The following is an 11,323-nucleotide window of genomic DNA, read 5'->3' as shown; positions in this document are numbered from 1 at the left end:
GCTCCGCGCCCCCCGCGCCTCCTCAACCGTCCGCGGCCCCCAGAGCGGCGCCCCCGAGCCCCGCGGGCATGCTACGGCTCCTGGCGCTGCTGCTCTCGGTGCTGCCGCCGCCCGCGCGCGCCCGGGAGCCCTCGGCGCAGGACGTGAGCCTGGGAGTGGTGAGTACCGGGGTCTGCGGGCTCCCGGGTCTGCGGGGGGCGGGGGTACTGCTGATTGAAATGTCCAAGAGGGACTGGGGTTGCGGCCTGGGGACCCAGATTCTTGGACCCATCAGGCTGGGGCCGGGATTGGAAGATCTGTAGAGGCGCAGGGGCGGGGAGGTAGAGCACAGGACTGTTGGGTCGGGACAAAACCCAGGGCTGGAGAGGCCAGACTGAGAGGCAGCAGGCAGTCACCGGGGCAGGGCCCCCTGGGCTCCGGATGCCTGGGTGCCTGGCGAGAGGTGGGGCTTCCTGGATGGGGGTGGGAAGGGTCGCCCCACTCATCCCGCTTCCCCAATCCCTCTGTGGCCTAGGACTGGCTGACCCGCTATGGCTATCTGCCGTCACCCCACCCTGCCCAAGCCCAGCTGCAGAGCCCTACGAAGCTGCGGGATGCTATCAAAGTTATGCAGAGGTTTGCCGGGCTGCCTGAGACGGGTGTCCTGGGTAGGTAGACCCCCGCCCTCTCCCCAGCCCTGCTTCTGCTCCCAGCCTGACCATTAGCCGGAGGTTTCTAAACCTCAGCATCACCTGAATCACAGGGGCTAGGATATGCTAATCTTGGGGCCCACTGCAGCAGGTTCTCAAGCGTTCCTTTTTCAATAAATATTAACTAAGAATCTCTTACTTGTAAGGCCATTTCAGGCTCTGCTGGTGTAGTGATGAACAAAGCAGAAAAGGCCCCTGCTCTCGTGGACACACACACAGATCAAGAACAGAAATATGCAGGATAATTTCAGATAGTGATTCATGTTTTGAGGAAAATAAAATGCTAATCAGGGCAGATGTCTCTGAAAGGTGTCATGGGTTGAGAGGAGTTCAAAAAGGAGGAAGCCAGCCTTGGGAAGATGTAGGAAAAGAGTGTCCCAGGCAAATGCAAAGGCCCCGTGGTCAGCACAACTGGTGTTCCTGTATTGAGACGTGGATTGAAAAGCAAGAGCCTGATGGGGGATAGGGGAGTGATGCTTGAAAGGTGTTTGGTTTTGATTACAAGCATGAGAAGAAACCACCAGAGGGTTTGAAGGAGGAGGCAATTGGGTTGGATTTACAGTTGTAAGCTTCCTGTGGTTGCTGATGGAGAATGGAGGGTGGGAATGGAGACCAAGAAGGAGGCAGTTGAATCCAGGGTGCATATTTTGAAGGTAGATCTGAGAGGCTCATCTGTTGGGTTAATGAGGAAGAAGAGAGAGTTGGGGGGATGGTGGCCAGCTACAAGGGAGAAGGGACCTTTCTCTGTCCTGTCCACTGCCGAGTAGTGTCTGGCATCTGCATGTGCTCCAGTACTCTTTGTCACCTCAACCAACGAGGTGAGGTTTGACCTTCATTTGAAGATGAGGGGACAGCTGGGAATGGAGCTGAGCTAGGAAGGGGGATTCCAGGCCGACCTAACGTGGGAAACCAGAGACCCAGCCAGCCTGGGGACTTTGGACTTAGGATGTGGTGAGGATTAGGGCCCCATGGTGTGAGGTATGGGCAGGCAACCTCCCGGGGAGGCTCCAGCCTCAATGAGAGGAGTCTGCACTGCACCCCCGTGGCTCCTTTCTCCAGAGTCTAATCACCACGGCTCAGGGAAGCAGGACCCCCAGACCCCAGACCTGAGCACCACAGGGAAGCAGCCAGGTCATCCAGGGCCAGGTGAAGAGGGTAACGGTGCCCCGAAGAGCAGGGTCATGGTTTGGTATGAGCTCACAGAACTGGACAGCCTGTGTTCAAAGCCAAGCTGGGGGGCCCTTCCTGCACAAGTTTTTTTAACCTCACTGAGCCTGTTTGTCCGTGTAGGAAGCCAGCCGGCACCATGACTAGGGCAGGTTGGCCTACCACTGATCCCCTATCCCCACAACCTCTCCCACAGACTCAGCAACGATGGCCACCATGCAGAAGCCCCGCTGCTCCCTGCCTGATGTGCTGGGGGTGGCAGAGCTGGTCAGGCGCCGCCGCCGCCGCCGGTATGCTCTGAGCGGCAGCATGTGGAGGAAGCGAACCCTGACGTGGAGGTAGGTCCCAATGCCCACCCCCCCCACCCCCGCCTGCCTGCTGGACCCGCCTGGAAAGAATGCCTTCTGTCTCCCCAGGGTACGCTCTTTTCCCCAGAGCTCAGCACTGACCCAGGAGACCGTGCGGACCCTCATGCACCACGCCCTGACCACGTGGGGCGTTGAGTCAGGCCTCAAATTCCAGGAGCTGGTTTCTCAGGCCCCAACAGAGCCCGACATCCTCATAGACTTTGCCCGGGCATACCACCAGGACAGTTACCCCTTCGACGGGCAGGGAGGTACCCTAGCCCATGCCTTCTTCCCCGGGGAACACCCCATCTCTGGGGACACTCACTTCGATGATGAGGAGACCTGGACTTACGGGTCAAAAGGTACAGTCTCCTCTGTTTGGAGAGGTCTTCTCCCCTGGCCTGTCTGCCCTTATGAATTTGGTTTAAGTCACATGTATCGATGGAGGCTGTATCAATTGGGCTTCTCCAGGGAAACAGAACCAGTAGGATGTATGCAAGTGATTTATTTTGAGGAATTGGCTCACAGGGTTGTGGAGACTGGTAAACCCTAAATATATGGGACAGGCCTGCAGGCTGGAAATTCAAGGGAGAGTTGATGTTGCAGTCCTGAGTCTGACATCTTCAGGGCAAGCCGGCTGGCTGGAAACTCAGGCATTATTTCTGTGTTGCAGTCTTGAAGCAGAATTCCTTTTTCTCTGGGAAACCTTAGGTTTGGTTCTTAAGGCCTTCAACTGATTAGACAAGGCCCACCCACCATGGAACATGATCTGCTTTGCTTACAGTCAACTGATTGTAGATGTTAATCACATCTACAAAATAACCTACACAACAACATCTAGACTGGTGTTTGGCTAAACAACTGGACACCATAGTGTGGCTAAGTTGGCACAGAAAATTACCCATCCCTGAGGCTTCTCAGGCATCCAGCTCTGAGCTGAGCACTTTAAGAGGGGAAAACAGCTTCTTTTAGCAGCTGAGTCAGAAGAGTAACCAGCAGTTGCTACACACAGTGACACAACTGCGGAGAATCCTAGCAGAGGAAGTCCTTTGGTCTGTGGTACTCAGAGCAGAGGTGTACCCAAAGCCTTTGACTGATGGGGTTTTCTAAATGTGGTGGCTTTGCTTATCCCCCATATGTATACTGAGGGCCGAGTAATGCACGAGGTCTTGCTCTACTGGAGTACATGGAGCCACGGGGAGGACACAGAGAAAAGTACAAGCCAATGAGCTCACTGAGTCCAGAGTCATCAGGGGTAGGAGCACAGGGGGTATCTGGAGCTGGGAGGCTGAAATACAGTGTCAGGAGGAAGACTGAGGATGGACGGTGGGTCTCACAACACAGAGGGCCTTGCCAGCGCGGGGACAGACTGGGGCAGGGTGGGGGAAGGGAATGGGAGCCATGGAAGGTTCTGCATTGTGGAGATACCACTGGCCACAGCGGCGGGTGGGGGGTTGGGAGGGTGGGGGGTGGAGGGGGGGAAGATAGGGGGAAGGAGGCAGGAGGTTGATACAGGGTCCTGGAGAGAGATGATGTTGGGTGATGGGGGTCAGGGGGCACTTTAGTCAGGCTGGGCAAAGCTTGGGATCTGACTGGATCCTGGGGGCAGAGGGGATGGGGAGGAAGGTGTGATGGCTAGGTTTCTGACTTGGGGCCCCTGGAGGAGGAAGATCAGGCTCTGGGAAGGCAGAGGTGAGTTCAGTTTGGCTCTATGTCTGCTGCGCTTGCGGGCCGTTGAGTGTGGGCAGTGCATTAATGGTTGAGTGTCTTGCCCCAGAACTGGGACTTCTCTGACTTAGGTCATGTTCCCCATAAGTGGAGCTTGAGATGAAAATTCTTGTGCAAGCGGTTTCTCAGGGTATGTTCTCTGGGGAACGGGAAGCAAGAGCAGGCTGGGAAATGAAGCTAAGTCAGGATGCGGTCTCAGCTGAGAGGAGCCGGACCCAGCTCCAGTGGGGAGCGTAAACAGCGAGGGGTCCACTCTTCCAGCTACTCAGCCATCCTACTCAGCCATCTGCCTGCGGCTGCGGGGAGGCTGACCAGGGGGGAAGAGCTGTTTTCTGGGGAAGGGAGCAGCCAGGGGATGGCAGGCCGGCCCTGCAAGGCTGTGTGATGCAGCACTGAAGCGCCTCCTTGAAGCACTACTCAAGTCAGGGCTCCTCTGCTCGCTACCGGTTTAAGTTACTTGACCTCCATGCACTCAGTTTCCTCGTCTGGGAAATGGGAATTATAACAGTACCTGCAGGCAGGGTGGGCTCGCGGGTTAGAGAAGTAATTCACCCACAGCTGTTAGCACAGGGCCCCGCATGTGGTAGCACTCCGCTTTCCCCCGGCTGTTAGGAGCCGGACCTGGGGGCACACAGGGCGGTTGGCAAGGTTCTGGGAGGACAATGTAGGACGTGAAGGTCAGGTACGGAGCTGTGGAGAGCCCCACGGTTAAGGAGAGGGTAGAAGGAAAGGAGGAATCAAAGGAAATGGAGAAAGAACAGGCCCACAGGTGATCAAGAACAAGACTGAAGAGGCAAGCAGGGGGTGGTGGGCAGGGTGGCAAAACATTCCAGTATGTAACATAGGCCTGGACTGGGTCATCTGGGGACAAAGTGACTTTGGTGCCTACAGACTTGGCAGGTGGAGGAGGAGTCCCGACTGCAGCAAGATTAGGCATGAGAGGGACTGAGGAAGTGAAGACTGGGTTTAGACTGCTGACCACAGAACTCACTAGGGAAGGAGAGGGCTGTGGATGGGCGCAGATAGGTACTGGGGTGTCTTAGGTGAGGGAGAAGTGAGCCCTTGGTGATGCTGGGTGAGAACAGAAAGAAAGAGAATGGGGGATGGATGAATGGATTCATGCATGGATTGATGGATAGACAGAGGGATAGATGGATGATGGATGGATGGATGGATGGATGGATGGATGGAGAGATGGACGGATGGGTGGATGGATGGGGCCTCCTTGTCCTTGAGGTAAGTGAAGCAGGGTCCTTGCACAGGGCAGGAAGGGGAGGAGGCAGGAGGTGAGCTTGGGGGAGGTGGCCCTATCTGCCCAGGCACACAGGAAGTTACAGATTGCATCGCATGGCCTGTCTTGATGAAATAGGAAATAGATTTGTCAGCATTTCTTATCTAAGAGTTGAGGGGCAGAGCTGGGGAGCAGCTTGAGCAGCTGTGGGCCTGAAATTGAGACCCGTAGAGAGGGCAAAGGAGCGGACAGGAGGTATCAAGGACCCCCGAAGACTGGCCCCCAGGGAAGCTCTCGTGGGCAGGGGCTGCAGCTGTGCTTTCCCAGCTGCAAAGCACAAGAAGGCTGCAAGGAACGGTGTGGCCAAAGGAGAGGCAAAGCAGGGAAGGAGGGTGAGAGATGAAAGAGACTTACCTGATGTAGACACTGAGCTTCCTCCAGCTTCTCAGAAAAAGCATTCAGGGCAATAAGGAACCCACAGTCCACGCAGAAATTCATCACTACAGTTGACCAAGATCATCTGAAGTTGCTGCTGAAAGGCAGGATGATCCAGCCAGAGTACCTGGCTAGCCTGTCATTTCACTTGATTTCCCTGTGCCTCAGTTTCCCACCTGTCAGATGAGGACAGACGGAAGAGGTTTTGAGAGGTGAATGAGGGCAAGAACTTGCTACCTTTCCTAAGACTCACTCACGCGCTCTCTTATACTCCCATCCAGCTGCCCTTAGGGCTGAGAGAAATTTGCATTTTGGATCACCAGGTCACTCCCAATAAACCCACTTTCCACACTGCTGGCTGAGTTAGAGATTTCCCTGCAGGAGATCTACATCTGTGGAAATGGTGCTTTCTTGGGCGGCCGCTGGCCCGTCTTGCTGCCTTGCTCTCTTGGCCTCTCAGCGGTGCGAGTGGGAGCTGGCAGGTGGATCGATGAGGAGCTGAGACTGGGCCAGCAACTGGGAGCGTGAAGAGGCTCACTCCTGGCGCCTAGGCTGGGTCCCCAAGGAAGAGGCTGTGGCCACAGAGGCTGGGAAGGAGGCTGGCCGCCAGGGCCAGCCGGCTGTGGTCTGAGAGTGCCTGCCTGAGGAGGTGGATGAAGCTGCAGAGGCAGGGAGGCATCAGAGGACCTCAGGGAGGCCAGGGAGGGGTGGAGGCGGTGGGAACGGGGGAGATGGGGGAGGGTCACAGAGGGCTGAGGGGACGGGGCACTGCAGAGGTGCCCATGGGAAGAGCAGGGGAGCACCATGAGGGTGGGAGCAAGGTCTTGGGAACTGAGGCCCAGGAGACTGGAGCCGGGAGGAGGGAGACTCCAAGGGCTGGGGCCTCCTCCAGAGAGATGCACGCACCCCTGGGTTCCTGCTTCCCCTAGAGGGTTTCTGTGTGCACAGGCTCCCCTGCCTGGCAGCCAGCGCCACATCAGGAGGTTGCCCCTTCCTCTGTCCTCCTCCTGCCCCCTCCCTGCCCCCTTCTGTGGGCCTCTTCAGACCTTATCCCAGTGTCCAGAACTGCCAAACAAAGCTACTCAAAAAAATCTACCCAATAAATGAACGAACACAGGAGGGACAAAATGGCTCATGGAAGGGTCTGGGTTTAGCTATCCCTGGAGGGTCTCCTGGTTGTTCGCTCTGCCAGCAGGCCCCATGTCAGACACTTCCTGGCTGCCTTCTTCCCTGGTGTCCGGGAAGGGCACAGCTCTAGCCCGATCTCCCTCCTTCCCCAGATGGTGAGGGGACTGACCTGTTTGCTGTGGCTGTTCATGAGTTTGGCCACGCCCTGGGCCTGGGCCACTCCTCAGCGCCCAATTCAATCATGAGGCCCTTTTACCAGGGCCCGGTGGGTGACCCGCACGAGTACCGCCTGTCCGACGACGACCGAGAAGGCCTGCAGCAGCTCTATGGTACGGGACTGGGGCGGGTGGTTTGCCCCGTGGCCTCTGCAGCAGGGTAGGGAACTCATGCCTCTCTGACTCTCTCCACAGGGAAAGTGCCCCAGACCCCATATGATAAGCCCACAAGGAAACCCCTGGCTCCTCCTCCCCCACCCCCCGCCCTGCCCCCGGACAGGTGAGTCCCTCTCCAGCTGTCTGACTCGGGGTGAAGTCCCTAACCTCAGTGTGCTCCTTGGTAGGATGGGGTGGTGAGAGTCCCTACCTCATAGGACTGTCCTAACGTTCAGCAAAAAGACTGGCAGCCCCGACCCGGCTCTCACCCGTCCTTTCCTTTGTAGTCCCTCTCTTCCCATCCCTGACCGGTGTGATGGCAATTTTGACGCTATCGCTAACATCCGTGGCGAAATCTTCTTCTTCAAAGGTGAGTCGCTTCAGATCTCCCTTGACCCCATAGAGCTGGCTTCCTACCCCCTTAGGATGACCCACCAAGCCTGCGGGGTTTCCCTGGACTTTCAGTGTTATTAAAAAAAAAAAAAAAAAAAAAAAAGGCGGAGCCGCCGCACCCTTGGAACCCAGACGGACGTCCTCACCCGGGGGAGCGGGACGCGCTCTCGCCGCCGCCTGACGCGCCCGCCCGCCCCGTTCCCCCGCAGGGCCCTGGTTCTGGCGCCTGCAGCCCTCGGGGCAGCTGGTGTCCCCCCGGCCGGCGAGGCTGCACCGCTTCTGGGAGGGGCTGCCCGCGGCGGTGGACGTCGTGCAGGCCGCCTACGCCCGGCACCCCGACGGCCGCATCCTCTTGTTCAGCGGTGAGTGCGCGAGGGGCGCGGCCGGGGCCCGCGGGGGGGGGGGGGCGCACCTGCTGACCTGCCCGGCCCCTCAGGCCCCCGGTTCTGGGTGTTCCGGGACCGGCAGCTGGAGGGCGCCCCGCGGCCGCTCACGGCGCTCGGGCTGCCGGCGGGGGAGCAGGTGGACGCCGTGTTCTCGTGGCCGCTGAACGGGAAGACCTACCTGATCCGGGGCCGGCGCTACTGGCGCTACGACGAGGCGGCGGCGCGCGCGGACCCCGGCTACCCCCGCGACCTGAGTCTTTGGGAAGGGGCGCCTCACGCCCCGGACGACGTCACCGTGAGCAACACGGGTGCGGCAGTGCGCGCGGAGGGCCCTGGCCCGGGGGCGCGGGTACGGGGGGTGGTCAGGGGAGACGGCCTGGACCGGCCCGACGTGCGCCTCCCTCCCCCGCAGGTGACACCTACTTCTTCAAGGGCGCCCACTACTGGCGCTTTCCCAAGGGCAGCGTCAAGGCCGAGCCCGACTCCCCGCAGCCCATGGGCCCCAAGTGGCTGGACTGCCCGGCCGCCAGCGCCGACCCACGCGCCCCCAGGCCCCCCAGGGGGACCCTGGCCCCCGGGACCTGCGATTGCCACTGCGAGATCAATCAGGCCTCAGGGCGGCCGTCGCTGTCCTTAGAGGTGTCCCTTCTGGCCCTGCTGCTGGGCGGCGTCGCCTCCGTTTGAGGGGGACCGGCTCCTCCGCGGGTCTGGGGCGCGGGGGGTCCTGAATGGCCGCGGAGGCGCATCCTCTGTTCCACCGGCGGGCGGGCAGCTGGGAGCTGAGCCCCGGGGACGGGGACGGGACAAACGGCTGGCCTGTAGCCTGGACCGGTCACCTGCTCCGCCCGGCCTCCCCCCGCCACACCCCCCACCCCCGCCCGCGCTTCTACCGCAGGACGCTCCCTTTCCCGGAAGAGCTGGTGCTTCTCGGAGCTCGAGGGACGTCCCTCAGCACTCGCCTGGCGACAGACCCTCGCAGGAGCGGTGGGGGCGCTTCGGCTCTCGAGGGATGGCCTGAAGGTCTCCACCCGCTGCTCCGGGGTTCCCAGGACGGCCCTACCCTGTGACACAGCCGCGACGTCCCCCAATGAGGCACGGATTGGGACCCCAGACCCAGCCCTGGAACTGCCCCTGAGCGCCCACCTCTTGGGTGACATCAGTGGCCACCCGGATGGCCCTCCACAACCTGAGCCTCAGGACCTCCTTTCTGGACCCAGAACTGTCCCCGTTTGACAGAACCCCCTCCCATCCCTCAGATCCTCTCAATACCATCACCCTGGAGTGTCGGCCACCTCCCTCAAGGACAGCTCCCAGACTCCTCAGCTCAGTGCGCTGGGAAGCCAGTGGACTCAATTCCCCTCAATCCAGGGCCACTGCTTCCTTAGCACCCTCACCCACCTCCCTCTCCACAGAATCCAGGATCTAAATCAGTGCCTCTGGAACAATACTTCTGGAATATTCCACATCAGAATCACCTAGGGAATTAAAAAATGCAGACCCGATGCCCTTACCCTGAATTCCTCTGATGGTGGGGCCAGGAGTCTGCATTTTAGTAAGCTTGGGGGCTGGGTGGCCTTGATGTGTAAAGGATCTGGGACAGCAGCTGTCATCCCAGTCTTGTGATTTCCCTGTGTCTCTGCCCAGTCTCCCTCCCAGGGGCCAACCTCTTCACATTCTTGGTAGGGTCAAGCTGATGGCCCTGGTTGAGCAGGGTGGAGCCACTTAGCAAGGACTTCTTGGGTTTCCATCCAGCCCACAGGGCTGCGTGGGGCAGGGGTTGCCTGCCATTGGTCACAAGAAGCTGAACAGTACCAGGGGTCTTCAACCGGTGCATCACCTGGGAATTGTAAGCGACCAGAAAACCAGAAATCTGGGCCTCTGTCGGGATCCTTTCAAAATATGTGGATGAGGAAACTTTTATTTTAAGCTTATGAACCCCACACAGGAGGACAATGAAAATAATTGGAGAGAAAGCCTTTCATTACTTCTGAGCACAGATGGACCTGGGTTGAGTCTGGCAGCAGGAACTTGACAGACCCGAATTGCTATGTCTTGTAGAGGAACTTGGGGTTCAGAGTTGATGGGCAATGGGGTGGCAGATGGAGAGAGAATGTGTGGCAGAAGGAAGCAGAGAGTAGGGTGCCTGCATGACTCAGTCAGTTGGGCATCTGCCTTCAGCTCACGTCATGATCCTGGGGTCCTGGGATCCAGCCCCACGTCGTAGGCCCCCTGCTCAGCAGGAGCCTGATTCTCCCTCTCCCTCTCCCATTCCCCTGCTTGTTCTTAGTCTCTCTCTCTTTCTCTCTCTCAAATAAATAAATAAGTAAAATCTTTTTTAAAAAGAAGAATGAAGCAGCGAGAGGAACCCAAAAGTTGGCTGGGAGAGCACAGACGAGGGGCATCCAATGTGAAATCTGTGTCCACTATCATTGCTCCATGCAATTTCTTCTCCAGCCTTTAAAAATATATTAAGTATACTACAGACAAATGCCATGTCAAACTGATTAATTTTATTTTTTAAGTGGTATGGTTCCATAATCAAAATGTAAAACATTTGTGCTTCAGTGGAACCGCCATCTTTCAGTAATTTGCCAAAATGACCAACACACAAAGGGAAAGAGGAGAGGTACCCGCTATATGTTCTCTAGGCCTTTTGGAAAAGATGGAGTTGTTCCTTTGGCCACATACATGCGAATCTATAAGAAAGGTGATATTGTGGACATCAAGGGAATGGGCACTGTTCAAAAAGGAATGCCCCACAAATATTACCATGGCAAAACTCAAGAGTCTACAATGTTACTCAGCATGCCGTTAGCATTGTTGTAAACAAACGAGTTAAGGGCAAGATTCTTGCCAAGAGAATTAATGTCCGCATTGAGCATATTAAACACTCAAAGAGCCGAGATAGCTTCCTGAAGCGTGTGAAGGAAAATGATCAGAAAAAGAAGGAAGCCAAAGAGGAAGGTACTTGGGTCCAACTGAAGTGCCAGCCTGCCCCACCCAGAGAAGCACATTTTGTGAGAACCAATGGAAAGGAGCCTAAACTGCTGGAACCCATTCCCTATGAATTCATGGCATGATAAATGTAAAGAAAATAAAAGACTTCAGGATTGTAAAAGTGTTTCTCTTAATTGAGTAGGAGTGTGGTTGGTGTCCTTTCACTTAAAAAAAATATTTAAAGCAAACTTTGTGTTCTAATTCATTGGGTGATGTTTTTATTCAAATTTAGTGGCTTTTTTCTTGCTGAAAGGTGTGAAGTGGTTTATTGTACAAGAGAGTATACCTATTTGGTTAGAAAACTGCCAGGTATTACTTTGAAAATATTTATAGTAGTTGGGAAATAATCCCTTTAAATCCCTAAGGGAAAGAAAAAATTTAAACACATGAAAGGTTACCTATCACATTCATTTCATTTAAGTTCAGGGAAGCTACGAGTGCTTGTAATTGT

The 11,323-nt window shown here is 56.7% G+C and overlaps 1 protein-coding gene and 1 pseudogene across 1 annotated transcript; both read left to right on the top strand.

Annotated features, from left to right (window-relative positions):
• On the top strand, positions 1-9,377 carry MMP25 (matrix metallopeptidase 25). Its single transcript, XM_038540628.1, has 10 exons — positions 1-158; positions 515-647; positions 2,053-2,194; positions 2,273-2,565; positions 6,878-7,054; positions 7,136-7,220; positions 7,384-7,466; positions 7,699-7,851; positions 7,926-8,183; positions 8,288-9,377. Exons 1-10 carry the CDS (start codon positions 69-71, stop codon positions 8,557-8,559), a joined length of 1,686 nt encoding a protein of 561 aa, XP_038396556.1. The 5' UTR covers positions 1-68; the 3' UTR covers positions 8,560-9,377.
• A 1,036-nt stretch (positions 9,378-10,413) lies between these two features.
• Positions 10,414-11,059, top strand: LOC106558920 (annotated as a pseudogene).
• The last annotated feature ends 264 nt before the right edge of the window (positions 11,060-11,323 follow it).

Source organism: Canis lupus, chromosome 6 (assembly GCF_011100685.1).
Source record: "Canis lupus familiaris isolate Mischka breed German Shepherd chromosome 6, alternate assembly UU_Cfam_GSD_1.0, whole genome shotgun sequence".
Classification (NCBI taxonomy): Eukaryota; Metazoa; Chordata; class Mammalia; order Carnivora; family Canidae; genus Canis; species Canis lupus.
This window is presented reverse-complemented; position numbering and strand designations above follow the sequence as displayed.

What these genes read in the sequence shown, in the direction of transcription:
- MMP25 (XM_038540628.1), top strand. Translation starts at nt 69, where the DNA reads ATGCTACGGCTCCTGGCGCTGCTGCTCTCGGTGCTGCCGCCGCCCGCG. An exon ending in AAGCGAACCCTGACGTGGAG is followed by an intron (nt 2,195 to 2,272) that starts GTAGGTCCCAAT and finishes CTGTCTCCCCAG; the next exon opens with GGTACGCTCTTTTCCCCAGA. An exon ending in CTGGACTTACGGGTCAAAAG is followed by an intron (nt 2,566 to 6,877) that starts GTACAGTCTCCT and finishes CTCCTTCCCCAG; the next exon opens with ATGGTGAGGGGACTGACCTG.